Here is a 13848-nt window from a genome sequence, read left to right as displayed (position 1 = left end):
ACTGCTGGTAGCTGAACGACTGGGCCTCTACCGTACTCTGCCGGAGCCCCTCGCGGAATATCATCTCCTCAGGGATCATGGAAGGCCTCCGGGGGTGACAGAAACCTCTTTGTTCTCGAGCAATACCACCTGTAATAATCATGACTGGGATGCAAGGTATCTGCCCTATCAATCTCTAGCCGATATGATACAGTCCGTCTGTTTGCCCATACTTCAAACCATGTCTGCAGGCGGATGGGCCACCATCCATCGTCGTTGCGAGCCGACTGGCGATGGAAGGTGTCTATGTTTAATGGAGGGTTCGGTGGACCCTGTTTGCCGCCAAATTGCCGCATGACTCTATCGATGTTAACAATCTCGATCCAGCGGAATAGAATAAGTGGCATGACCGCCGTATAGAAATCCCCATGCGGAGCACCAAGAAAGTTCGCAGGCACCCTCAACAAAATACGTGCATCCCTGTACGGTATCCACACAAACTACCAAATCCAAATGTCATTTACACAGGTAGACTAAATTTCATGGGACAAAACAATATCATGCGAGAGTGATGCAATAGGAATAGTTACCTCATCCACCTTCAAATTGTCCAACCTAAGCTGGTGCCTTTGTAAGCGTTGCTCGGCGTAGTCATTCTTTTCTCTCTTGCCCACCCACCTGCGAAAGAACAGAATAAAATTATAACCACATTTAAAAAATTACGCAGAGGAAATAAGAACACAAAGCACAAATACAGAACATATGGAAGAAAACTTATTACGTTGTAGCTAACGGAAACGTGTATGAGCTCGTCACGTCCGGTGCCCAGAAAGGAAGCCTGAAGTATATCCAAGACATCAATAGTGTATGACAACCAGACATTCCCTCGACATGTCCTCGAGAGTCAAGAGGCATTTGTTGCAGTCTACTCCTGAGCCACTTCAGTTTTATGTTATACTTCGTGGTCCCAACATGTCCGTCAGGAACTTCTCCAAGGAGTTCCTCACACCATTGCCAAATATCTCTCTGGTGGAACTTACTCCATGACCTCAGAGTGCCACTGACCGGTTCACCGTCGATTGGTAACCCCACCTGCATGGTAACATCCTCCAAAGTGATAGTACACTCACCCCATGGGAGGTGGAATGTATGGGTCTCAGGACGCCATCTCTCCACAAGAGCGCTAATCATTGGGTTGTCGTACTCAAAACGCTTTATTAGAGACGCATAATAGAAGCCGGCTCTTCTTAGATACGGCTCCAGCATCTGCCTCCTAATCTCCATACTCGGATCTGCTTCGTCTATAGAGAAAACATCGACCAGCGTGCCATGTGGAGTCAAGACACGTGCCGGCTGAAATTGAAATAGATCAAAATACAATTATATAGTTTAAAACAATTATTTAAATTATTAACAAAAAAAATTTTTTGTAATTAAAAAAAATAAACTCACCTTAACATGTAAATGAGCAGAAATGTGAAATTCATCCAACCTATTAAGATTTTCTTCCATATTAATTCCACTTCCACTCATTTTTTTAATAATTAAATTACTCCTCAACTTCTCTTTTTTTTCACCGAAGCAACCCACTACTTCACTTCTCTTTTTTTTTACCTTCGCTTTGGTCCCCTCCCCTCCCACAACCTTCTTTTATATGCTTCAAACTCACAACCCAACAATAAATTGCCTCACTTTCACCCAATGCATGCTCGTACGGGAACTGCAACACTGAGACTTGCTGCTTTGACTGCCCCCCCCCCCCCCATTTCGTGCCTGCCACACTTGAGGATGGCCATTTCGTGTGTGCCTCCCATGAAATGCCCAACTCGTGGATGACACACTTGATTTGGTTCATTTCGTGTGTGTCATCAGTGAAGTCCCCCATTTCGTGCTTGCCATGCGTGTAATGGTCCAATTCGTGGACACCAAGCTTGACATGCTCCATTTCCTTTGTGCCAGGAACGAAATGGTTTGTGTCAGTGTCATGATCCCATTTTGTGGACACCCTCCTTGATGTGTATACCATTTCCATTTCGTGGTTGCTCCTTGCGAGTTAGGAGTGCGCATTTACAGAAACATTTTCATCCATGCGCATTTCGGGAATTAAAGTTATCTCCATGTGTATTTACGTAAAAAAGCCCTAAACACTAAATTAAAAAATTTAAATTAATCTAATAACTAAATAAGAACAAAAAATAATAAATTATAATGGCTCCTACCATTTCTCTAATATTAATTGTAATAACTGATAACGAGGAAAATGAAACTAGGAACAAAATAATGCAGCATGTTGTTGTGCCCCAATAGGCCTATACGTTAGTTATTAATTGATGTGGCATTATATTGTGCAGGTGATCTTGGTCAAACATATAATTTAAGTAAAATTTTAGTGTTAATTTTTATAAAATATAAATAGATAGATAAATAAATTTTTAAAAAATAAAAAATTATTTATTATTATTCAATAAAACATAAAATAATAATTAAATAAATATATATTAAAAATATCATAATAATAATTATTATAACAAATTTTAGTTATAAATATTTAAATTTTATAATTTATATATATTAAGATTCTTATTACTATATTACTTAATTTATTTATACATAGTTCTTGTGTTTTTAATTTTTAATTTCTCATATTAATTATTAAAAAAATTAAACAAATTTAAATTTGATACATATTCTTATTAAGTATATTTAAATATATCTAATTATAAAGTTAATTTATAATTTTATTTATATTTTTTATATTTTTATTCTCATTTATTCATTTTTTTATTTGTGAATCAAAAAACATCGCAATATGCCAATATCAACTAAACAAATGTTAAAAAAGAAACAAATTTAGGTGAAGACCAGCTGCTGCTGCTAGCAGGAGTTCCTCTACGAACTTTTTCCTTTTTTCATGGACAGGGTATCACTTTTTCAAGTGTAGCCAGATTGTAGTAGAGTAGATCAATAGTTTAATAGCATGTATAACAAGCTGTCCCATTTAGTAAATTAACATCAGTATTAGTTAGAGTAGAGTAAGGAATTTAGTCAGGCAGTTATCAAATGTGTGGCTCACATTGAATGTATATATATCAGTTTACAATAATGAAATCATATCTTTTGCTTCTCTCTGCTATTTCACATTTTCTGAGTCTCCCTCTCTTGCGTGGAGCAACTCCTCTACCTCACCACCACGCTCTGCAACCGAACAGAGTTTTCACATGGTGCGGTGAGCGTGGAGTTGCAAAAAGAGTGTAACCACTCTGCGCAAGATCAAATCTTTGAGGAGATTCGTGTGAAGTAGTGCTTACACGATTCGATCATCAATGGAATCGAGCGTGGATGACGGAGAGGCGAATTCGGAGAACCAAGCGTTTTCGGCGAGCGATATGCAGAAATTCGCACGCATGATGGCCCAATTCAATGCGTTTCAAGCACAAGCGTCAAGATCCAACACGAATTTACTGCAAGATTCGTCTAGTCACTTCTATTTGCACCCTAGCGAAACCCCTGGAATTTCACTCACGGATGCTCCATTAACCACCTCGAACTACCATTCGTGGTCAAGGTTAGCGACACTTTCACTCAATGCGAAGAACAAACTCCGATTTATCGAGGGAACCCTAGTGAAGCCAGAGAGGGACGACCCTTCCTCCGGAGCCTGGGATCGCTGTAATACATTTGTTCTATCTTGGCTACACAGATCTCTCAGTCCAGAAATTCTCCAGAGCGTCTTATGGTGCAACAACGCTTACGAGCTATGGATGGACCTGAAGCACAGATTCGATCAAGGGGACCTGTTCAGAATTGCAGATCTGGAAGAAGAATTGTTTTCGTTGAGACAAGGTGAACTCACTATCACTTCTTACTATACTAAGTTGAAGAGTATTTGGGAGGAATTAGATGAGTTTAGACCTATTGCATTGTGTTCTTGCCTTCATAACTGTGAATGTGGAAAGAATCTTGAAATGATTAGAGAGCACAGAGAGCAGTCCCATGTAATTAGGTTCCTTCGAGGATTGAATGATCAATATGTGAATGTACGCTCCCAACTCATGCTTGTAACACCCTTACCAACTGTAGCAGCAGCCTTCTCCTCGCTTTTACAGCAAGAGAGACAATTGATGCACTCAATAGATCCTGAAGCAAGAATGATGGCAAATAATGTCAATACGAATGCATTTGGGACTTATCAGAATAATGGAAGTAGTTCAATTAGAGGAAGAGGTAGGGGCCGTGGGGGCAGAGGTAAAGGACATGGCCGAGGAACACCAAAATTATGCTCTCACTGTGGCAAGACTGGTCACCTAGTAGACACTTGTTATTACAAGCATGGATTCCCACCACACATGCAAAGGAATCAATTCAAAGGGAATACTGATGGCCCAAGTGCCATGAACTCAGTAAATTCCATAACTGCTGCGAGTAATGAAGAGAGCAGCATTGAACCTTTAATCCAGAAGGATGAAAGAGTCAGTCTTGATGGGTTGTTTTCGGATAAGAAAAAAGAAGCCCTATTTGCCTTGTTCCAACAACAATGTAGTGACCCCCCAAATAATGGAAATTTGGCATCTGTACATGCACCATCCGCAGGTACCTTCTATCTTTTATCAATTTCCAGCCATATTTTAAATTGTCATGACTGGATTTTGGATACAGGAGCTAGTGCTCATGTGTCATTCTCACTCGATTTCTTTCAATCCGTTAAAACAATAAAACCTGTTCAAGTCATAATGCCAAATGGTTCTAAAGTTGTCACAACCCTTTGTGGGACAATTTTCTTTTCAGCAAGTTTCTACTTGACTGATGTCTTATATATCCCTACTTTCAAGTATAATCTCATTTCAATTTCAAAAGCAGCTGATGCACTTTCTTGTTCCTTTTTGTTCAATGCACATGATTGTGAGATTCAGGAGCAACTTACCTTGAAGACGATTGGAGCTGCTGATCAAAAGGGGGGATTGTATACAATGCGGATCAAACCTGTTTTGGCAACAGCACCGGAACTGATGCATACAATAAAGGGTGATGTAGCTAAATCTGTGCCTCTTGTACACACACACAATATCATTCATACATTAGATGATGCAACACTTTGGCATCATCGTTTAGGACATATCTCATGTAATAAGATACAACAAATGAAAGTTGCATATCCATTCATTACATATCATAATAGTGATGTACCATGTTCTCCTGTCACTATGCAAAGCAGAAACGTTTGCCTTTTAATGAAAGTCACACCAAATCTGAAAATATTTTTGATCTAGTGCACATGGACATTTGGGGACCTATAGCTATACCATCTATTTCGGGCCACAAATATTTTCTCACAGTGGTTGAAGACAAAAGTAAATTCACTTGGCTATTTTTTTTTAAAAACAAATCTGAAGTCAGAAAATTGATTGAAAATTTTGTCCAACTTGTTGAAACTCAACACAATAGAGTCATTAAGTGCATTCGATCTGATAACGGTCAATAATTTTTGATGCCCTCATTCTACCAAACCAAGGGTATTATACACCAAACCAGCTGTGTGGAAACTCCACAACAGAATGGGGTGGTAGAAAGGCGACATCAAGAAATCTTGAACGTAGCCAGGACACTCATCTTTAATTCAAACTTACCACTTTGTTTTTGGCACTATGCCGTGGCTCATGCCGTCCACATTTTAAATAGAACACCTCACATTAAAATAGCACCTTGTAGTCCCTATCAGGTCTTATATCATACCTTACCGGATATTAAACGCCTCAAGGTATTTGGTTGTTTGGTTTATGCATCAACTTTGGTTTCTCATAGAAGAAAGCTTGACGCTAGAGCTAGAAAATGTGTTTTCTTAGGATTTAAGTCAGGAACTAAAGGATATGTTCTGCTAGACACAAAAACCTGCGAGATAATAATCTCAAGGAATGTGAAGTTTTATGAATAGTTCTTCCCTTTCAAAAATACCACTGGTCCCATTTCTTTAAAAACAACTACTAACTATAAATCACATGAACATGTTGATCCTTTTCTCCACCATGATCCCACTTCGCATCCCTGCACTAATACACATTGGCTGGATAATATGGTGCTGCCGGCAGCTCTATATCCGCCCCCTAATCCGTCTCCATATTTTGATTACACTCACACACCAATGGCAGCATCTCACCTCACTCCTCATGCATCATCAACTACCACTAATCCACATCTTTCACCACATTCACATTTTTCACCACATTTGCATTCACAAAATTCTGCTCATAGTTGCAATTTAGATACATCACACCCACCTATGCAGAATTCAGCACTGCCTAATGTGCAGCCAGAGGTGCGCCGATCCACTCGAATTAAACACAAACCTGCCTACCTTCAAGACTACCATTGTATGCAATCCACCACCACTGATCAACAGCCCTCCACTCAATGCCACAAAAAATATCCTCTCTCCAATTATGTGTGCTTGAATTCCCTTTCAGCAGGTCACAGGGCCTTCTCGACTGCTTTATCTACTAACATTGAACCACGAAGTTATGAGGAGGCAATCACTCATAGTTGTTGAAAGAAGGCAATTAGAGATGAACTCAATGCTCTTGAAGAAAACAAGACATGGGCACTGACTCCTCTACCCAAAGGAAAGAAGGCGATCGGTTGTAAATGGGTCTTTAAGACCAAGTTTAAGCCTAATGGTGAAGTTGAGCGACATAAAGCCAGATTGGTGGCGAAGGGATTCACCCAAACTGCTGGGTTCGATTTTTTTGATACGTTTAGTCCTGTGATTAAACTAACTACTTTGAGAGTCTTGCTCACCATTGCTTCGACTAAAAACTGGTTTGTGCATCAGCTCGATGTCAATACCGCGTTTTTACATGGTGACTTTCCCGAAGAAGTGTATATGAAGCCACCCTTAGGTCTTCAAGTCCCAATTGGTTCTGTCTGCAAATTACAACGCTCTTTGTACGGCCTCAAACAAGCCAGCCGCCAATGGCACCAGAAATTATGTTGCGTGCTCATTCAGTTTGGGTACTCTCAGTCCAAGGCCGATAGTTGTTTGTTTACCAAGTCCACCGCTGCATCATTCACTTGCATCCTTGTCTACGTGGATGACTTGGTTTTAGGCGGGAATGATCTTAGAGAGATTGAGAGAGTGAAACACTTGCTTGATGACAAGTTTAAAATCAAGGATCTTGGGGAATTAAAATTCTTCTTGGGGCTCGAATTCGCTAGAAGCCACAGAGGCATAGCAATGTATCAAAGAAAATACACATTGGACCTCCTTGAGAAATTTAGACTACAAGATACAAAACCAGTCACCACACCTATGGATTATACCACAAAATTGTCAAAGTCATTAGGGAATCAATTGCAGGATGTTTCTGCATACAGAAGACTGATTGGGCGGCTGATCTATCTGACAAATACTCGTCCAGACATATGTTTTGCGGTAAGTAAGCTAAGTCAATACCTGGACTGTGCAACGGATACCCACTTCAAGGCAGCACTCCATGTCCTGAGGTATCTCAAAGGTGCTCCAGCCAAAGGTGTTCTATTCTCAGCCTCAGACAACCTCAACTTGACAGCATTCTCTGACTCCGATTGGGCAGCTTGTCCCGATACTCGCCGGTCTGTGTCTGGATTTTGTTTTTTCCTTGGCAAGTCCCTGGTGTCATGGAGATGCAAGAAACAACAAACTATCGCGCACTCCTCTGCTGAAGCGGAGTATCGAGCAATGGCGCTCGCCATATGTGAAGGTACCTGGCTTTCTTTCCTTCTTCGAGATTTCCATGCAACACCTCCGACGCCAATTACCTTGTACTGCGACAACCAGTCTGCACTACATATCGCAGCCAATCCTGTTTTTCACGAACGAACGAAACATATCGAGATTGACTGCCACACTGTGCGAGAGAAGGTCCAAGAAGGCATTTTGAAGCTGCTCCCTGTTTCATCAGCAAATCAGGTTGCTGATATCTTGACTAAACCTCTAGCACCTAATCCCTTCTTGTCTTGTGAAGTCAAGTTGGGTCTAATCAATTTTCACACCCGCAACTTGTGAGGGGATGTAGCCAGATTGTAGTAGAGTAGATCAATAGTTTAATAGCATGTATAACAAGCTGTCCCACTTAGTAAATTAACATCAGTATTAGTTAGAGTAGAGTAAGAAATTTAGTCAGGCAGTTATCAAATGTGTGGCTCACATTGAGTGTATATATATCAGTTTACAATAATGAAATCATACCTTTTGCTTCTCTCTACTATTTCACATTTTCTGAGTCTCCCTCTCTTACGTGGAGCAACTCCTCTACCTGACCACCACGCTCTGCAACCGAACAGAGTTTCCACATCAAGTAACGCAATTTTTTATTTGGTTAAAAAATATAAAAAAATTAATGTTTTTTAAATAAATAAATTTAAATTTTTAAAATAATAAATTAAATTTTAAGTTATATTATATTTTAATTGAATAATTATATAAAATAATATATAAATTGTTAAATAAATAAATATTTTACAAAATATTTGTAATATAAATAATTTATTTCTCAGCGCGCATCACATCGTGGGAGTCTCGTTCTAGTTTTATTAAAATCGTGATTTTTCCAATTTCAAAATGTCTTTTTACTTTAAAGAGATCATTAACAAAAGAAAAAGTATAAGAACCAAAAACTTATCAGCCAAAAACTAAATAAAGTTACATTAATTTATATTAATAATTAATTAATTTTAAATTTTTTAAATTTAAAATTTAAAAAAATTTAAATTGATTAAGTAAATCTAATTAAAACTTATAAAAACCTTCATCTTTTCTCTCACATTAATCTATCCACCTCCAACAATCACAAATTCGAAAAATATATAAAAAAACATCAATTTAATATGAAAAAGAAACATTCTGATACTTAGTAGAAGAAACATCCATATATATTAACTCGTAGAGATTTTAAATTCATCCAAAGGTATTTGACTGGGTTTTGACTGATATGCTTTTGGTTCACTAGCTTTACTTTAAATGTCATTTATAAACATATGACTTGTGCCAGCCGTTAATGAAGCTTTAAGGCTTATAAAAACTTACATGGTCTGAAATCTGAATGACAAGTAAGTAAAACTCTCTCTTGATCCCAAGCGACACAATAGAGTATATATAATATAATATAATATTCAACTCAACCTTAGCATATTGCATTACATTGCATCCCATTATTCTATTCTATTCATACAACTGTTCTTCTTGTCTGAACCGTTTTATCCTGTCTTCGAAGAAAACGATGTATGACAATGATTTCCTTGGAAGGCTCTCCTCGTACACATTGTTTCGTTAGTTTACCTCTAATTAATCTGGATATTCCTCCCAAATCCCAATGTCAATAAGCTATTAACCAACATTTTATTCCTCCTAATTAATATGCCATTTACCAACATTTAGTTACTAAACTGTCTAAACATATATATGTGGCTATATATGATTATAAATAAACCCGTATTAAGAACTGTGGTGTTAAATTTATGAGAGGTGTATGTTAGAGAGTTTGAGAAAATGGGAATTTTGGGTTCCCCTAGTTTTGTAACATTAGCCTTGGCTTTGTGTTTGCTTCTGAATGTGGCAGCTTTGTGTAGTAGTGGAGGTGTAACCAGCAGTTATGTTAGAAAAGTGGAGAAGACTCTGGATATGCCACTAGATAGTGATGTCTTTGCTATACCTCCTGGTTATAATGCTCCACAGCAAGTACTTTTCTTCCATCCCTTTTATTTTAGTCAATTAGATATATAATCATATATGTATTTTTATTTAGAGTTTAATTTTGATATATTGACAGTGTAAAACTACTTTACATTAATAATACATTAAAATTAAATTTTTAAAATTTTTAAGATAAATGATTTTATGATATAATATACCAATTTCTATCATTAAAATGTTTAAAGTTTGATACAAACGAATTTTAGCATAAGACAAAAATAAATATATGCATAATCATTCACGCTTTAAATATAAAGGTTCATATAACACAAGGTGACCTTAATGGGAAAGCAACATTAGTGTCATGGGTGACAATGGATGAACCAGGGTCCAATGAAGTGCGTTACTGGAGTGAAAACAGCAAGCAAAAGAAGCTTGCTAAAGGAAAATATGTTACGTACACATTCTTCAATTACACTTCTGGTTTTATTCATCAATGCACCATCACCAATTTGGAGGTACTACTTCAGCTCTCTATTATTCCATTGCACTCCATCTTATATATATTTGTAGCAATTTCAGAAAGAGAAAAGTGTCATTTGTGTTATCATATATATGCTTCAATTTTGGGCAGTATAACACCAAATATTACTATGAAGTTGGACTTTTGAACACAACAAGGCAGTTTTGGTTTGTGACTCCTCCTCAAGTTGGTCCTGATGTGCCATATACATTTGGTCTCATAGGTAAATTCAATTTATTTATATTTCTTAAATTTTATAGAAATTAATTTTTAAATAGTTGTTTAGTTGGTATATTAAATGGGTGGTTGAAGTAATATACAAAAATATGGGTTGACCTGTTTTACGTCACAGAAGAAAATATATACCTATAAAATGTAAAATAAAACAAAATATTGTTTTTCGTAACTTGGAAAAGTTTAAGTCCATGTTTCTGAAATGAACATGCATGACCCATTTTGAGAAATTTCACATTTTTTTAAGTTATATACAAATTTTTAGCCTAAATGTTACTCTCTAATTTTAAAAAATCTTATCTTAATCTTGCTTTTGGATGGTTAATAAGTGAAAATAAACTGATATGGTAGTCATGTTATAATATTAATAGTAATAACTAATAACCAAGAAAATGAAATTAGGAACAAAATAATGCTGCATTTTATTTTGCCCCCAATAGGCCTATACGTTAGTTATTAATTGATGTGGCATTATATTGTGCAGGTGATCTTGGTCAAACATATGATTCAAATAAAACTCTTACTCACTATGAAATGAACCCAAGAAAAGGACAAGCTTTGATGTTTGTTGGAGACCTTTCTTATGCGGATCATTACCCTTATCATGATAATGTTAGGTGGGATACTTGGGGAAGATTTATAGAAAGGAGTGTTGCTTATCAACCATGGATTTGGGTTGCAGGCAACCATGAACTTGATTTTGCTCCAGAACTTGTAAGCCTTCTCTCATAATCCTAACTGAATTCCTTGCATTTGATCCAAAATGAAACTCTCTAGTTGGCTTAACCACCTATGTTATTAGAAATTTTTTGAGTACAAACATTTGATTAGATAACATTATGCATGTTGTTTATACATTAGCAGTGCATAACAATTAAAATTTTGGTTTAACTCATAATTACATGAATTTACCAATTAAGTGACCTATAGCGTATCAATGTACAGAATCACAATTCATTTATAAGAATATTATATGTATACTTCCCACATAACATACTTTACATTGTTGTATCATGTACCATATACCCAATTTCATAAAAAAAGGAGTTTGGTGCACAAACATCTCATGTTAACACAGAATCTAAAGAAGGACCACATCCAAAGTGTGTAATGTATGCAACCTAACCTAATAAGTAATAGGTGGAAACTCAGGTGTAGTCGATTTCACGTGAAGTTGAGATTTGAGAGCCGTTAGATGATTTGACTGATTTGACTAAATTTTTATCTAACAGCTCTCAAATATCAATTTCACGTGAAGTCGACTTCACCTGAATTTTCACCTAAGTAGTAACACATAGTGGCTATTTTTATGGCTTGAACCTGTAAGTCTGTAACCTTGAGGTCAAACCAAGACAACTCAACCGTTTCTCTATGGCTACCCTTCAACATATACCCGTTTCTATGGCTCTCATTTTCTAGTAAAGTTTTGATACAAATAGATAATTTCTTTTGCAGGGTGAAAGTGTACCTTTCAAGCCATATACACATAGGTATCATGTTCCTTATAGAGCGTCACAGAGTACAGCACCCTTTTGGTATTCTATCAAGAGAGCATCAGCACATATTATTGTATTGGCCTCATATTCAGCTTATGGTAATCATATAATTACATCATTTTTAATAATTTGCTAAATAAAACTTTGTATAAAAAATAGTTTCAGTAACTAACACAATTTTTTTTTTCCTTTAGGGAAATATACACCACAATACACATGGCTAGAACAAGAGCTATCAAAAGTTAATAGAACAGAGACTCCATGGTTGATTGTTCTCTTGCATTCACCTTGGTATAACAGCTACAACTACCACTACATGGAAGGTGAATCAATGAGAGTAATGTTTGAGCCCTGGTTTGTGCAGCACAAGGTTGATGTCGTGTTCGCCGGCCACGTTCATGCCTATGAACGATCTGTAAGTGACAAAATATAATTTCTCAAAATAAACTAAGCCTATTGAATTTTGAGTGTGACACTAATTAAATAAGTCTAATTAAACCTCAAACATTGCACTTCAAATTTGACATATGTTTATGTTTGAAGGAACGTGTGTCCAGTATTGCATACAACATTACGAACCGTCGATGCATTCCTGTGAAAGATAACTCAGCTCCAGTATATATAACCATTGGTGATGGAGGAAACATTGAAGGCTTGGCAAACAAGTAAGTTCTATACATACATAATGACTCACGTATTGAAAAGAGTGATTATTATCTGAAAATATATAATATGATCGTTATTTTGATAACGCAGGATGATAGAACCACAACCAGATTACTCAGCATACAGAGAAGCAAGCTTTGGACATGCCATGTTTGATATAAAGAACAGAACTCATGCTTACTATAGCTGGCATAGGAATCAAGATGGATATGCTGTGGAAGCTGATTCCATGTGGTTTTTTAATAGATATTGGTACCCTGTTGATGATTCTACAACTCATTAAGTCACGGACAGATTTTTAAGTAACTTGAGTTATAGGTCATTGGCTAGAATAATTTTATAATATTATGAAGTAACGTCGGTAATTTTATGATTATTGATTTAGTTGGTGAGTGCATGATATAAATAATTAAAAAGAAAGTATGAGGAATCAATTAAATACTTGTATAATATATACAATAAAAATTTATAGAATATTAAAAATATAACAATCGTTATATAGTTTGCTCTAATCAAATTATCATTCAACAAAAAATTGATGTGGGACCAAAAGAGATATTTTTTTTTTATAAAAAGGTGTGGACTTTTGAAGTTTGTTATTTGAAAGTTTAAGCAAATTAATATCTAGAAAGTCAACAATTAGACCGTTTGTTTAAAATTTTATAGAAGTGTGTGTTTCAAAGTGAAAATGAGGGAGAAAAATATTATTTAATACGAGAAAAAAAATTGCTTGAAATTGGTTATTAAATAATTGATTTCGTATGCTTTTTTAGTTTCTTCTCATTAAATATTTTATGTTATTTAAAAGACAAAGTAATTAAAAATATAACATTTTAAAATTTTAACGAAAAACAAATGCTTGTTAGTAAAATCCTAATTAAAATACAGAGTTAAATATAATGAAAAATTTGCACATATATGATATTTTGTATTTAATTTTTGACACATGCAAGACCCGTCACATACAAAAGAGATCGGAATTTTTTTCTATCTGTTTGTTTAGGTGCTACTAATATGATAGAAAAAATATTTTTTTCAATGTTTTTTTTAATTTCTAACATGTTTAATAAATTTTTAGTAGTAAAAATATTAAAAAATAAAAAATATATTTTTTGAAAAACTATAAAAATTTATTTGGGTAAGTTTTTAAGAATTTTTTTTCGTATTATTTTTTTAAAAGATTTTATTAAAAAATAAAAAAAATTTATGTTTAAATATTTCATACAAAAAAATTTTTATTTATCAATTATATTTGAGTATAATAATATAAAAGTATTTTTTTATTTATT

The 13848-nt window shown here is 35.6% G+C and overlaps 2 protein-coding genes across 2 annotated transcripts; both read left to right on the top strand.

The window, feature by feature from the left end:
• The first annotated feature begins 3302 nt into the window (after positions 1-3302).
• On the top strand, positions 3303-8014 carry LOC140183034 (uncharacterized). Its single transcript, XM_072231035.1, has 3 exons — positions 3303-4569; positions 4636-5027; positions 6527-8014. The coding sequence occupies exons 1-3, from the start codon at positions 3303-3305 to the stop codon at positions 8012-8014; spliced, it is 3147 nt and encodes a 1048-aa protein (XP_072087136.1).
• Positions 8015-9177: 1163 nt separating this feature from the next.
• LOC112789440 (purple acid phosphatase) lies at positions 9178-12943 on the top strand. The gene is made up of 8 exons (XM_025831336.3): positions 9178-9685; positions 9958-10158; positions 10275-10386; positions 10882-11111; positions 11853-11991; positions 12088-12308; positions 12437-12558; positions 12650-12943. The coding sequence occupies exons 1-8, from the start codon at positions 9497-9499 to the stop codon at positions 12840-12842; spliced, it is 1407 nt and encodes a 468-aa protein (XP_025687121.1). The 5' UTR covers positions 9178-9496; the 3' UTR covers positions 12843-12943.
• Positions 12944-13848: the final 905 nt, after the last annotated feature.

The sequence above is a fragment of the Arachis hypogaea genome, chromosome 3, assembly GCF_003086295.3.
Source record: "Arachis hypogaea cultivar Tifrunner chromosome 3, arahy.Tifrunner.gnm2.J5K5, whole genome shotgun sequence".
Classification (NCBI taxonomy): Eukaryota; Viridiplantae; Streptophyta; class Magnoliopsida; order Fabales; family Fabaceae; genus Arachis; species Arachis hypogaea.
This window is presented reverse-complemented; position numbering and strand designations above follow the sequence as displayed.

Bases quoted from the DNA above. Each gene is read 5' to 3' on its own strand.
- LOC112789440 (XM_025831336.3), top strand. From the start codon at position 9,497: ATGGGAATTTTGGGTTCCCCTAGTTTTGTAACATTAGCCTTGGCTTTG. The intron at 12,309-12,436 runs GTAAGTGACAAA...TTATGTTTGAAG, and splicing joins TTCATGCCTATGAACGATCT to GAACGTGTGTCCAGTATTGC. The intron at 12,559-12,649 runs GTAAGTTCTATA...TTGATAACGCAG, and splicing joins ATTGAAGGCTTGGCAAACAA to GATGATAGAACCACAACCAG.
- LOC140183034 (XM_072231035.1), top strand. From the start codon at position 3,303: ATGGAATCGAGCGTGGATGACGGAGAGGCGAATTCGGAGAACCAAGCG. The intron at 4,570-4,635 runs GTACCTTCTATC...TTTTGGATACAG, and splicing joins TGTACATGCACCATCCGCAG to GAGCTAGTGCTCATGTGTCA. The intron at 5,028-6,526 runs GTACACACACAC...TGTTGAAAGAAG, and splicing joins TAGCTAAATCTGTGCCTCTT to GCAATTAGAGATGAACTCAA.